The sequence below is a fragment of the Chrysemys picta genome, chromosome 6 (genome assembly GCF_011386835.1).
Source record: "Chrysemys picta bellii isolate R12L10 chromosome 6, ASM1138683v2, whole genome shotgun sequence".
Taxonomy (NCBI): Eukaryota; Metazoa; Chordata; order Testudines; family Emydidae; genus Chrysemys; species Chrysemys picta.
This window is the reverse complement of record NC_088796.1, coordinates 70,483,906-70,498,386: the sequence shown is the minus strand read 5'-3', so window position 1 is coordinate 70,498,386 and position 14,481 is coordinate 70,483,906. Positions and strand designations below refer to the sequence as shown.

General features: G+C 40.0%; 1 protein-coding gene across 4 annotated transcripts in view; it reads left to right on the top strand.

Annotated features, from left to right (window-relative positions):
- Positions 1-8,930, top strand: part of REEP5 (receptor accessory protein 5) — a 33,866-nt gene extending 24,936 nt beyond the window's left edge. For 2 of the 4 annotated variants that reach the window (XM_005281610.5, XM_005281612.5), the window contains exons 4-5: positions 3,527-3,695; positions 5,294-8,930. In XM_005281610.5, the coding sequence (XP_005281667.2) occupies positions 3,527-3,695; positions 5,294-5,343 (219 nt within the window). In that variant the 3' untranslated portion in view covers positions 5,344-8,930. Of the gene's footprint in view, positions 1-3,526; positions 3,696-4,279 lie in introns of all 4 variants that reach the window. The other 2 variants (XM_005281611.5, XM_065550324.1) reach the window with 1 other exon arrangement.
- Positions 8,931-14,481: the final 5,551 nt, after the last annotated feature.

The following is a 14,481-nucleotide window of genomic DNA, read 5'->3' as shown; positions in this document are numbered from 1 at the left end:
TCTGAATGTGGAGGAGGATTGGAATTATTTTAATTCAAAGTTACAGACACTATCTGAAGCCTGTATCCCAAGTAACGGGGAAAAATTCATAGGGAAGGGTTGCAAGGTGGATGAAGATGAGCAAGCATCTCAAACCAGGTGATTAAGGAGAAAGCAGAACGCCTACAAGGAATGGAAGATGGGAGGGATCAGCAAGGAAAGCTACCTCTTGGAGGTCAGAAAGTGTAGAGATAAAGTGAGAACTGCCAAAAGCCAACCAGAGTTAGACCTTGCAAAGGGAATTAAAATCAGTAGTAAAATTTGCAGGTTTAAACTAGTGTAGATGGCAAATTCTGTGCAACTTTAAATCATGATTTGAGGACTTCAGTAACTCAGCCAGCGGCTGTGGGTCTATTACAGGAGCAGGTGGGTGAGGTTCTGTGGCCTGCAATGTGCAAGAGGTCAGACTAGATGATCATCTTGGTCCCTTCTGACCTTAAAGTCTGAGTACACTGAAAATCTGTTCATGAATAGTTAAATAAGATGACCAATCCCTCTTCCTCAGGAGTTTTCTAAAGCTTACCAGCCTCCAGAGATGCTGCTATAAAAAGATCTGTATTTACCCCAGTTTCTGAATTCTAATCCCTTGATAGCACAGCTTCCATATTCTAGGCAGGGTTATTCCAAACACCTATTATTAAGATTGCTTGACACTTCTCATTATAAGGCCCTGCTTTTAGTTGCTTATAACTTTGCCAAACTTCAACCGTTGAGGCTGAAACTTCCCAAGCTGTGTGTCTGCATCAGGCTGAAATAAATGGTGTGTGTGTGTGTGTGTGTTTATTCAAAGTTTCAACCAAAACTATTCAGTCATTCTTGAGAATATGGTTAGGGAAAAAGTGTCTTGCCCATGTAAATTCTTAATACAGTTTCTCCCAGAAGTTCTATTGCCTGCATGCTTTGGAGCAGGGACTTGAAATTTGGCAGTAAGGGTGACCTTTGTTATTACTGTGAAAACCTGCCCAAACTTGGCCAAGTTACAAGCCTGTGAAAAATTGCAGTTCGCATACATTCAGTAGATATGAAAGTTTAGCCTCTTAAAATTTTCAAAAATTCTTTGTGCACTGAACTTGTTCCATCCCCTACATGGGACCTCATTCAATATACTCCACTTTCCCACCCCGTGTGGCTGAGCATGCTCCAGCCAACAGCTGCAGGGGTGAAGCGGGACTTTCCCTGTGACAGCTGCTCTCAGCTAGAGAGAGGCCCTAGAACTGAGCTCTCAATGACCCCCTGCTGGTGCCCAGAAAGCATGGAGAAGGAAGCTGCCTGACTCGAATGCATAGGGGACAAAAAGTCAGATGAGGGGAGGAAGTGGAATAGATTGGAACAAGGAGTTTGAGACTGGGACCAGTGGGGGAGGGAAGAGAGAGAAACTGGGAGTTCAAGGTGAAAGGGAAACTGGGACTGGCTGGGAAAGGAAATTGGGACTGAGAGTTCTAGGCAGGCAGTGGTTAGACAGGGAGTCTGTGAAGGGAGTCTAGACAAGGGGTGCTGATTTGAGCCAGTAGGATAGGACTGGGAGGAGAAGCTGGGATGGCAAAGCAGAAGAGAACAAGGACAGTTGGAGGGTACCAGGTAAAAGGGGACAAACTTTTGGGGAGGGAGAGGGAAAGGAATGGGCAAGAAGGATCTGATCACTGGAGAACACTCCCTTTCAGAACCTCAAATTGAATTCCTGAGTATCCTCATTCCTCTGCTGTGAGCATATTTGTGAAATCACTTGCAAAATATGTCTTGTCCACATAGAGGATGACAACCTAATATTGCTGTCAGTTACTCCATTACCTCACATGGCAGAGGCCTGTATTCTGAATCTAAAGGTTCCAGTCCTGCCAATGACCGATATGGCTGTCAACATGATTATACATGATGGGATGTTTTTTCAGTTTGCTTTTTTAAAAAACTTTGGAAATTGCAGCAAAAATCTACACTAAAAGAACATTCAGGTTGCAAAATCAAGCACTTAAAAAATTAAGAAATACCAGGATTAAGGTGCAACCTTATTTCAGCCTATTTGTGTATGTGGGTTATCATACAGTCTTGAATTACTGTCTCCCCCCACTCCCCACCCCTGCACCATACCTCATTTAGTGTATAGGATGGATGCTCATTTAAGTGAGCACCTATTCAATATTTTGTTTTCTCCTTGTTCAATATGTGGCTTAGGTCTGCCTTAGTGTTTCACCAATGTTCATTAATTATCTTCACAGCACCTCTGTGTGGTGAGTGGAGTGGTGGTTATCCCCATTTTACAGTTGAGAACTGAGATGCAGATATTAAACTCAAAAGGATCTGCTATTTAGGGTGCCCAGTCTGAGACACACAAAACTGGATTTTTTACAGTACTTAGCATTTTAAGCTCCCGAAGCACAGCTCCCATTGATTTCCATTGCAGCTGAGAGTACTCAGCACTTCTGTAAATCAGACCCCAGGTCTCAAGTTGAGCACCCAGACAGTGAAGACAGAACTTTGTGACTACACCTCTACCCCAATATAACGCGACCTGATATAACACTAATTCGGATACAACGCGGTAAAGCAGCACTCCAGGGGGGCGGGGCTGCGCACTCTGGCGGATCGTTCGATATAACGCGGTAAGATTTTTTTTGGCTCCCGAGGACAGCGTTATATTGGGGTAGAGTTGTACATCTGAAACTTGGTTTCAGTGACTGGCCCAGCATCACATAGGAATTCTGTAGCAAAGACAGGTGTGGCATCAAATTCTCCAAGGCAGCATTCAACTGCTTAGCCATCAGATAGGGGACCACACAAAGAGAAAAGACTCTGCACCTGCCAACTCCTGCAACAAATGAGGTAGGTGTCCTTCAGAAAACAGCCTTCTTCACTACGCAACCCTGATTCAACCTCAGAGCAGGTCCTCTTTCACACTATATATGTACAAAGAGTCTTAATTTACGTTGCACAGGTGCTGACTTTGACTAATTCTGATGTTCACTTTGCATCCTAAATGTTCTTTTTGTGTGTCTGTACTGGGATGGTTGCCATAGAAATGTCTATAGTATCAATTCCAGTAGTACATAAGCCTCTCATATGCTAAAAGATCTATCCTCCAAACACTCTTGTGAGGTGGTATCCTAATGTTACAGACCGGGAATTGAGGTACAGAGACTAATACTTGATTGAAACAACAAAACCATACCCCTGACCCAGTTCTACAGTACAACCCCCTACTATGGATGCAGTTTTACTGGTATAAACCAGCCTTAAACAGGTATAGCTTATTTCTCCTCTTCTCATATGAAAACAAGCAATACCAGTATAACTGAGCCCATGCTGGAGGGGGGTTTGTGCATGTCACTTAACTATATAGGTTAATTAAACCAGTACAACTTTTGTGTGTAGAAAAAGCAAAAGTGACCTTGGTAAGTCAGTGTGTCTGGGGGAAGAGTTAGGGACAGAACCCAGATCTAAATCTCATCCTGCCCCTCTCAACGCCAATATTGATTTTGTTTTTTCTGTGCAGTGTGGCTTTCTCCTGTGGTGCATGGCTCCAAGCCCTTCCAATGGAGCAGAGCTTCTCTACCACCGAATTATCCGCCCTTTGTTCTTGAAGCACGAGGCTCAGTTGGACAGTGTTGTGAAGGATCTGAAAGACAAAGCTGCAGAGACTGCAGATGTCATTACTAAAGAAGGTGAGACCAAGAATGTAAACTTACCTCAAGGAGTGGGAATTTACCTTTATGATTTCAGGGCTGATGCCTTTTAAATGATTATTTTTTGGCCTTAAAAGATGCTGCTTTTGCAGATATCTGGTGGGGTGTGTGTTGCCTTTGGAGCAAAGTAAAGGAGGAGGAGGATTGTAGAGGGCATAGATGCAGCAAGTACCACTTCTTTAGTGTATGTCTACGTTAAGCAACAAATCTCTTGAAGGACACTGCTTGCATGAAATGGTCCAGTTATTTTGCTTGTCTCTACATCTTAGCATGTCCATACAGAGGTGGTGTTAGTGAGAGAATCTATTCAGCTCATCACACAAGGCAATCCAAACAACTTTACGTATTCAGTGCATTTTGGGTCACCTGAAGTACTTAGAATTTGGTGCTGTGGAATAACTGCCAAATGTTTTATGTGGCAAGTTGTTAATATTATTTGGAATTTAACACAAGGTGAAACATTACTACCTATTAAGTGTCTGTATTTTTCCCCTCCCAGAAAGCAAAATGTCTCACTCCCACTTTTTCTGTTTTTTTTTTTTTTTTTTTAAACAAACAAACAGTGATTTAGGTCTCGGGAGAAAAGTGAAATCTCTATAGTGACTCCTAGATGTACAATTGCTGGAGCTCAAGCAGCATGCTGAAATGGTTCAGAGGGGCTCACACGGAGGGAAGAAGGCTGGAGGTTTTTCAGCCCTTATTTAGCTCCCAAGGAAGCCAGGCAGAAAACTTGCACTGTAAATGCCTCATGTAAAATATGGATGAAGGAAGGAGATGTAGCTGACCTTTCTGGAGTGTTTGAATCTAAATCTGAAGGGAGAAAGAAGCTCTTGTAATTTTTTAGGAGTTTTCTTTGATTTCCCCATTATCTTCTCTTACCTCTATTTTCCTACCCAAATGTAAATGACTCATTCTTTCCTGTTTTTCCTACGCTTTTGATGCATGACCTTTACTGAGACAAACATCTGTTTTGTAGACAAGGTTTAAAGCACAATAACTTCTTTCTTCACAACTATTCTTGTTCTCCTAGTATTGCCTGTGTTCTCTACTCCTGTCTTTTTTGCGTTCCTCTTACTTGAGTCTTGCCCTCTTGTTCTCTTTTCCTTATCTTCCCCCCATTAAACACCCTCAGACACTAAGGTTTGCACATACCTCCTAAATCAGTGTGTTATTACAGCCCACTCCATCTGACTGATGGGCTGCTTCATTCTCTGGACATGTTATAGGGAAACTTTCAAAATATACACAGACCTTCAGGTACTACAGCTAGACCTGGTATATCCCATATTAAATAGTGCTCTTTTCTTAAGTTGGTCTGTGATCTTCACTGTGGTGCTATCAATCTATGGTTGGTTTGCTGCAATAAAGATTTTCACAGAATCTGTTTCTACAAAACTTCACAGCCTTGATCCACCCCATTGTCAATTTTATTTGCCTATTTTAAAATGCTGGTTTTCCCTCAGCATTTGGAGGTAAAATGTAGATTTTTATTTCACAACTGCAGTCAATAGTGATTACACAGGCCTCTTATTTGTAGCAGGATAGAAATTAACACTTTGTTTTCTCCCCTCCTCCAGCCAAGAAAGCTACAGTGAACTTACTGGGTGATGAGAAGAAGGGCATTTAAACTGTTAGCAGGATGAAGAAAGTCCTCCCCCCCCCCCCCCCCCCCCCTCCTTTATACAGCTCAATGTTACTGGAGACTGTGGTATAATAATTTTAATAATGTTGCCTTGGAAACATTTTTGATATATTAAAGGAACATGTTGTAAGTTTGCTTACTTTTATGTTGTCTGTATAGAAAGTAAGCACTTCTATTTAAATGCAGTGCAATGGGCAGCATCTAAAGCTTATTGAAAACTTATCTTATTCATCTCCATGCAGGGAAAGACCTTTCAGTAGTGTCTCATCTTGCCGTGAACACAAACTTAAATAAAACTATATCTATATCCCACAGGCTCTGCACTTCACAGTTTTTCTTTGTGCATGCATTCTCTGTATTTACAGTTGTTAACATTTGACTGGTTCTTTCTGTAACGTATCATTTTTGTATGCAAAAGTAATGCGTTCTTCTTGGATTTTCATGCACATGTGTTTGCATATACAGGAAATAATTTATCAGAGGGAAGTGGCTTAATACATGTATTCCCCACCAGTGAAGCCAACCGCCCTATGCACTTGGTCATGGAGATTCATGTTGTTGCATGTACCACTTGTAACCTTCAGTATTCAGTACAAAGTGTGTGTGTTCAATATTAAATGGGTAGTTCTTAAATGTAGAAAAGAGCACGTTAGTGCAAATGACCAGGGTTATACTGGTGTGAAGTTATTTGCCAGAAATGGATGCATTGAACTGCTGGTGCAAACTGACTAAAGCATAACCCCTGACTTGTCTGTTAAATGGAATTGGCATGTGAAACAGTTCAGGAATGGAGTGCCTTACAAATAAAATTACACTCAGAAGCAGAAAGCAACTGTAAAAAAAAAAAAAATCAGATCTGCTGCAATGATTTGTAGAAATATCTGCTGAAGTCCGTTACAATTTACGCTGTAATCATGGGGCTTGCCTCTTATCTTGTTTGTTCCTATCAACCCCTTCCTCCCTGAGCTTTTTCTGCAAAAGGTTATCTACTCTGGCTACATAAGGAGATGTGGGTCTTCCCCCTATTACCCACTAAATTAGAGTCTATGAAATGCATGGGCATCAAAAAACCTCTTACAGGGGAAGAAGTAAAACATCTAGGTTACTTAATTGGACAGGACCAGAGCAACACAAATGTGACCAAAGCCTTAAAAATAATTCCTACAAGTCAAAACACTCTGGCCCTTTACAATCTGTGCTCGCATTTACTGTTAGCATTACTATTTTATTTGAATTTTGAGATATATTCACACTGTACACAACTTTGTAGTTTTACATCATGTTCTCTTCCTTGGCATTATGCCCTGTGATGTTTCCTTAGAGCTTGCTGGCTTTGTATCATTTTTAAAATATAAATAATTTTTCCATATTTATAATTGTGGCCCAGCCCATGTACCTTAAGGAAAATGCATTCCAATTAATGTAGAGCAGCACATAAAACCTGTGAAGGTTTCTAGTTTCCTACAAAAATGCATTGAATTCTCCAACTTGAGAATGAGACAGTCAGGGTTAATCCCTCAGCGATCTCTCAATGTATGAAACAATACAAAAATGTAATATAGCAGCTTCAGGGTTATATCTGAAATAGGTTTTTAAATCAAAGCTAGACTAATGAAGAGGTATCACACACGCCTTAGAGCATAATCTGTAATCAAGAGCAATTTAAAATGGGAGGTAGTGAGAATTCAGTGCTAGTAAGGATTGTGGGTGATTTAAGTATATTTTCCCCCCAAAAGGCCAGGTTTGTATCCTGAATGGAGAACTTGAAATAGCACAGCTTGCAGACAAGTATATATTGTGTATGGTTGGCTGGTAAAACTCCCCCTTGCTTTGTGACCACTTTTTGCTACAAGCTGGCCTAATGCATAGAACAACAGATAAAGGTAACTTTGAAACTGAGCAAGTGGAGCAGTGCCACAGGCAGATATCCTCATTAACTATGACCTACCCTTAAATACCTGTTGGTACGGTCGTGGTGTTCCCTGCCTCCTTAGTCCTCTAGAATTTTAATGGGAAGGGCTATTGGAACTTTCAGTTCAAGCTGAGTTTCTTGCCCTACTTTTAGGAATGCCTTAGAGCAAAGGTTCTAGGTAGAAGAGCTCAAGGGGTGGGTGAAGGGTACTTAACTATTCAAAGTGCTGTGGTTTTTCCAACTCTTCCCAATCAAACAGGAAGTTTTTCCCTTTGTCTCTAAAGGCCATTGCGGACAAAGGAGGGGTACAGCGTGACTGCAGGTCACTAAAGTTGGGAGGGTTGCCACTATTTCCAACAAACTATTTTAGATGATGAGGAAGGGGTTAAAACAGCCAATCCCCAGCATTAAGCATTGGATAGCTATGACACTGGCTAACTTACAGCATCCCTGCAGCTAACAAAAGCGTGAATAGCACAGTATAAACTTAGCTAGATCAGGAATAGAAGTGCAATAGTAACCTAAAAAACTAGTAGTCATCCTCTGGGTTTCACTTCTGCTAAGAATTGCAATGTAAAGGTAGTCTGAGAAAAAGCTTTAGTATCATCCTCCATGCTATATTTTAGTGGAAGTCCTATTAAAATGGAGTTAGTGGAATTTTTTTTTTTGGGGGGGGGGGGGGCTATAACCCATTTTAATTTGTTTTATGCACTTTAAATCAGCTCTGCCCAAGCCAGTCAGCTTGTGGCATTAACATTATTGCCAGTTTCCTTTTTAGAAGGATGTTAAAACACTTGAGAATTTTTAGGTTTGAGAGCAGCAATACCCATGAAGTATGGTACTCAGTAACTGAAAAGAACTAAGTACTGTTTATGTAAACAAACGACACCTTATAGGGCCATTAAATACTGTCCCTATTTTAAAGAGGTGGGAAACGAGAGGTTAGAGACTTTCCAAGGTCAGCCAGCCATCCTTGTAGGGACACAACATAACTTCCTGATTCTCAACCCAGTTAATTTTGATTCTGAAGAATCCTATCTTTTAAACTTCACCCCATCAGTGGAGCAAAGCCCTTTTAGAGAGGTGTAAGGGGAAGTTTACTCTAGTATTCTTAAATAAGGTTCAGAACTGAATAGTTAAATGTTTTCTGTTTACAACAAAGCCCTCTTGATCAGACAGCAGTTAACACTATGTTTAGTGCAACACAGCCCTCAAGTTTTTTTTTTTTTTTTTTAACAATTCTTCCACCTGATTTACAGTTAAACAAACACATTAAGTGGCTTGGTGCTGTATGCATTACTGCTAATAAAAGTTGCTGTATGGGAAATTCAAACTGTACAAACTTAACATTCTCTTAAAAATGCTTTCAGGCTTGATATATTGAATCTTTAGGTGAGTGGGAAGATTTTTCAAAGGTATGCAAATTAAGAGGACCTGTTCACTCATGTAGTCTTGTAAGGGACGGATTCCCACAGCAACCCATTCTGTACTTGCAAATAACTCCTGTGGGCACTGGCCACTCAGTTCAGTGCCAGTCTGTAAGTCTTCTCACAGCAGCTGTTTGAAAAATTAGTATATCTTAGCCAATTGGTCTGTGCTGAAGATGTAATGTACTGAACAGAAAGATATAAATAAAGAGCAGTATCTTACAGTACTAGAATAATGCTTTTCAATATGTCTTAAATAAGTACCGTCTGCTCAACCTATGGAAAACTACTGGGTTAAAAGGGCAAGGCATCTTTACAGCATACATACTTTTCATCCTTGCCCTCATTCTAGCAGGAGCTTGCAGAGGAACCTAATACTTCATTGCTGGAGCTCTTAGTTTGTGTACCTATGTGGTACAGAGGTCTGCTCCTCCAAACAGCTGGTAGTGGACAGCTATAGTATAGGGCAGGGTAGTCAATAGGCAGACCCTGAAATCTTTTATTATTATTTATTTTATTATTTTCTTCTCTGAAGTCTGGACTGTGACTAGACCTTGACAAAAGTAATTAACTATCCCATAGTACATAGTGAGCATCCACAAGCAGATGGCAATGCCAGCCTGGATTTCCTGACTTTCAGTGACCTCGGCTCCCTAGTGACCTCAAGCCTTGGGTGATAAAAGGGCTATGCAGAGAAGAAACATTGGCTATAAGCTACAGGGAATTCAGACAGCCTTTTCATTTCCTGTAGGTTTGCCAGCTTTTGGGAAGCATATAGGCCCAAGTGACATTGTGCAATAATGCAGGGGTGCTCAGATGGTAGATCGGAACAATCATACCCTCCCTTCTTTCTGCTAGCATATACATATTCCATCAATTTCAACTCATCCCATGCAACTGCAAACACAATATAGCAATAGCTTCAAGAAGGAAATGTAACAATGCTGTAACCACTAAAGAAATTTTTCACACTAACAAATTAAACTGTGATAATTCACTCATTGAAAGCAAAACAACTGCTGTATCAAGAATCCTTATCCTTTTCTATTTCTTACCAAATATCAATTCTTAGAATGAAAGCTGTAACAAATGCTGGGTTCTCAAAAACCCAACTTAACTGTTTTGATTTGATACTCGTCAGTTTCTTAAGTCTGCATTCCAATCTGTCAGTGGGTACCTTTGTGCAACTATTCTGCAAATTCAATGGAAAATGTGCAGAGTTTTTAACTTTGCAGCACCTATCTCTCTAGTAATCAGTCCCCTGAGCAAAGAGGAAGTACACAGTCAGAAGAGCTCCTTTTATATAATGCACAGATGTCAATACTCTAACAATTATAGTTAATTACACGCACACCAATAAGAACATAAGGTTGCAAAATCAAGTACTCAAAAAAAGCACTCATTTTGTCCCCTTTTTGGTATGTATTATGATTAGGGCTGTCAAGCAATTAAAAAAATTAATCGTGCTTAATTGCACTTTTAAACAATAATAGAATACTATTTAGTTCAATATTTTTGGATGCTTTCTACATTTTCAAATATAGTAATTTCAATTACAACACAGAATACAAAGTATACAGTGCTCACTTTATATTTATTTTTGATTACAAGTATTTGCACTGTAAAAAAAAAAAGAAATAGTATTTTTCTATTCACCTAGTACAAACACTGTAGTGCAATCTCCTTATGAAAGTTGAACTTACAAATATAGAATTATGTACCAAAAAACCTGCATTCAAAAATAAAACACTGTACAATTTTAGAGCCTGCAAGTCCACACAGGCCTACTTCTTGTTCAGCCAATCGCTTAAACAAATTGGGTTACAATTTGCAAGAGAGAATGCTGCCCACTTCTTATTTACAATGCCACCTGAAAGTGAGAACAGGCATTCACATGGCACTGTTGTAGCTGGCACTGCAAGATATAGATCCATATGTCCCTTCATGCTTCAACCACCATTCCAGAAGACGTGTGTCCATGCTGATGACGGGTTCTGCTCGACAATGATCCAAAGCAGAAAATTCATTTTCATCATCTGAGATGCCACCAGCAGAAGGTTGATTTTCTTTTTTTGGTGGTTTGGGTTCTGTGGTTTCCGTATCTGAGTGTTGCTCTTTTAAGTCTTCTGAAAGCATGTTCCATGCCTTGCCCCTCTCGGATTTTGGAAGGCACTTCAGATTCTTAATCCTTGGGTCGAATGCTGTAGCTATTTTTAGAAATCTCACATTGGTACCTTCTTTGCATTTTGTCAAATCTGCTGTGAAAGCGTTCTTAAAACGAACATCACCCGAGACTGCTATGACATGAAATATATGGCAGAATGCAGGTGAAACAGAACAGGAGACATACAATTTTCCCCCAAGGAGTTCAGTCACAAATGTAATTAACGGATTTTTTTTTTAATGAGCATCATCAGCATGGAAGCATGTCCTCTGGAATGGTGGCCAAAGAATGAAGGGGCATATGCATGTTTAGCATATCTAACACGTAAATACCTTGCGCTGGCTACAAAAGTGCCATGAGAACACCTGGTCTCCCTTTCAGGTGACATTGTAAACAAGAAGCGGGCAGCATTATCTCCCGCAAATTCTAACCAAACTTGTTTGAGCGATTGGCTGAAGTAGGGTTGAGTAGACTTGTAGACTCTAAAGTTCTACATTGTTTTGTTTTTGAATGCAGATTTTTTTTGTACATAATTCTACATTTGTAAGTTCAACTTTCACGATAAAGAGATTGCACTACAGTACTTGTATTAGGTGAACTGAAAAATACTATTTGTTTTTTATAGTGCAAATATTTAATAAAAATAAATACAAAGTAAGCACTGTACACTTTGTATTCTGTGTTGTAATTGAAATCAATATATTTGAAAATGTATAAAACCAAAAAAATGTAATAAATTTCAATTGGTATTCTATTGTTTAACAGTGCGATTAATTTTTTTGAGTCAATCATGTGAGTTAACTGCGATTAATTGACAGCCCTAATTATGATACAGTAATTATCATATACTGGTTTGTATATGATATTCAGTGCACAGGATGGACCATCTGTAGGGATGTATCAGGGTTGTGTAGGGGAGAGCTATTACCTGTAGCACGCCAGTTTCACAGGCAACCATAATTCTGGCTTTTCTGAACTTTTGAGTGTTTGTCTTTGAATAAAGTTCTTAACATACTTTTGTGCAAGCATTTATTAGATTTTTAAACAAAAGTTTCATCATGTGGCATCATACTGACACCCACATGGGTCACCAGCAGGGATGGAACTTTAGACTGCCACTTGAGCAAAGGGGCTAATTGACAGTAATAGTAGATTGACATCTTTTATGTGGACCAGAACTAAGGGAAGATAGGGCATTTTGCAAGCGTCTTTCACAGTTATTTGCTGACAGCAGAGGAATGCTGAGACTAAGGAATCTCAGGTTCCATTGCAGCGTGTGGACGGGAGTGCTTTCTAGGGGACAGATTCCTCTGCCCTTTTCCTCAACCAGTGCTTAATTTTGCCAGGGCTCTGCCCCAGCACCTCTTCTGTCAGTGGCATTTAAGGCGTGACCTTGCACACATCATATGTGCAAAGTCACACTGCCCCTCTTTCTTTAGAAATTAAGCACTGGTCAGCCCCATCTCCTCCAGCCCATCCCTCTCCCAGTTGTCTCTTCCCCACCCCTAATCCTAGTACCACTCACACCTCATCAGTCTCCACTCTTCAGGCTTCTCATTCCCATCTCCATCCCAGTCTCTTGCCCACCCATTTCCAGTTCCCCTCCAAAAAAAAGCCTTATCTCCAGTCTCTTTGCTAAATCAGGCCTAATTCCCTCCGTGCTCCTCATCCAGTCTGTCTTCCTCCTCCCCCTGCCCATGTTACCTGTCTCAATTCCCTCCCTCCCCCCGAGACTGCTCATCCAATCTCAGTTTGTTTCCTCCACCCAGCTCCTTATGCCAGTCTCTTTCCCCAGACAGTCCCTCCTGCACCCCAGCTCTTCATCAGATTTGTCTTCTGTCCCTCCCCACCGCAACTAGTTTTCAGTTTCCTTGCCCAGTCAGTTGTAGTCTCTCCTCCTGCATCTCAACTCCCAGTCCCAGTTTCCCTCTCCCTCCCTGCAAGCCTTCAGTCCAAGTTTCCACCTCTAGGCTCTTTGTCCCAGTCTGCTCCCTCTGTCCCCTACAGGCCCAGCACTTGTCCTTTCTGCATTCGAATGCTGCTGTAGTGTGGCCACAGCAGTCCAGACTCAATTGCAGGGAAAGTCCTCATCCCCAGATGGAACTTGACTAGTGTGGACTGAATCTTTGGGGAATTTAACTGCTAAAATCTTAGAAAGCCTTACTGAGCATGTGCCAACTGCAATTTTTCGGAGGTATACAAGTTGGCCAAATTTTGACATTTTCACAGGGATGGCAAAAGATCTATCCTGACACAAAGGCCACCACCTGTCAAATTTAAAGTCCCTGCTCCATGGGGGCTGCTAGAAAAGAGGTTGCAAGTGTTTGTTTGTTTTTTAAATGGGCAAAATAAGCTATTTTTCTCTAGTATCAGTCTCAAACAGCTGAACCATTCTGGCTGAAGTTTTTCCAAAAAGATTCAGTCTGAGGCAGACACCTAGCATGGAAAATTTCAGCCCAAACAGTTAAAGTTTGGCAAAGTTACAAGCTACAGAAGACAGGACCGTGTAATGGAAAGTGTTAGGTAACCTTAATAATAAGCAGCACTACCAGCCCAGCCATTAATAATAGGATATTTTATGGAAAATGCTTGAGTTGGCTTATTTGGAGGAAAAAAGTGTCTTAAAAGCAGTAAATGTTAACAAACAGCATATTTTCCCCAAGTTTTAGATATACGGACTTTCATTATTTCATGGTAATAAAGTGGGATAGTTTTAACAACAGATACCTACATCTTAGATATTGCTTTTCATCAGTAGATCTCAAAGTATTTTACAAAGAAGTATATATCATTATCCCCATTTTACAGATGCCAAAACTGAGGCAGAGGTGAAGTGACTTTAAAACACCTTCTCTTAGATGCTATGGAAAAAAAATGTTTTCTTAAAGTTTGTCCTCTGTGACGAGCACATTGTGGATAAGGATGGAAAATTCAATATAGTAATTTTTAAATGCCATTCCCCAAATCAAACATACATTTTAAAATAAAATATTTTAAACTCACTTACTTTCTTTACATCAAGAGCTGAGTGCAAGGGTCTGCATTTCCACTGCAGCAGAGTCTGTCCTCAAATACCTGAAAAAGTAAATAAAGTGCCTATTTATAATCTATCACACTGCTGAATTCTTTCATTTTTAAGAAGTCTTTTCTTTCATTGTGTAACTTCATTTTTCAAAGCAGTCTTTGCTCTGTGCCTAATATCAATCTTCTTATCTGCTGATCTATAGAAAGTGCTACAAGGACACTGTCAGCTTGAAAAAAAAAATTGCTTTTCTGTCAGAAACTTTCATACCCATTCTAGTTTAAAGTAACACAAAACATTATTATAAGAAACAAGTTACCCACCCTGCAATCCCCCACTTTTTGTTTTTTAAGTTTGCTGTATATTTCTGTGCAGTCATGTTTCTTTCTGGACAAAGAGATTCTGATGTTGACATGGGAGCTGACATGCTATTTAAAGAGCACAATAGAAAAACTGCAATATTAAAAATCTGTTATTTTAAAAAAATAATCAAGTTGATAGTATTTCTAAAACCTGGTGGAAACATTTTATTAGTGCACAAGGTTTTTTTTTTTTTTTTTGTTCTTCCCCCCCTTCTAGGTAAATTTATTTCACTACT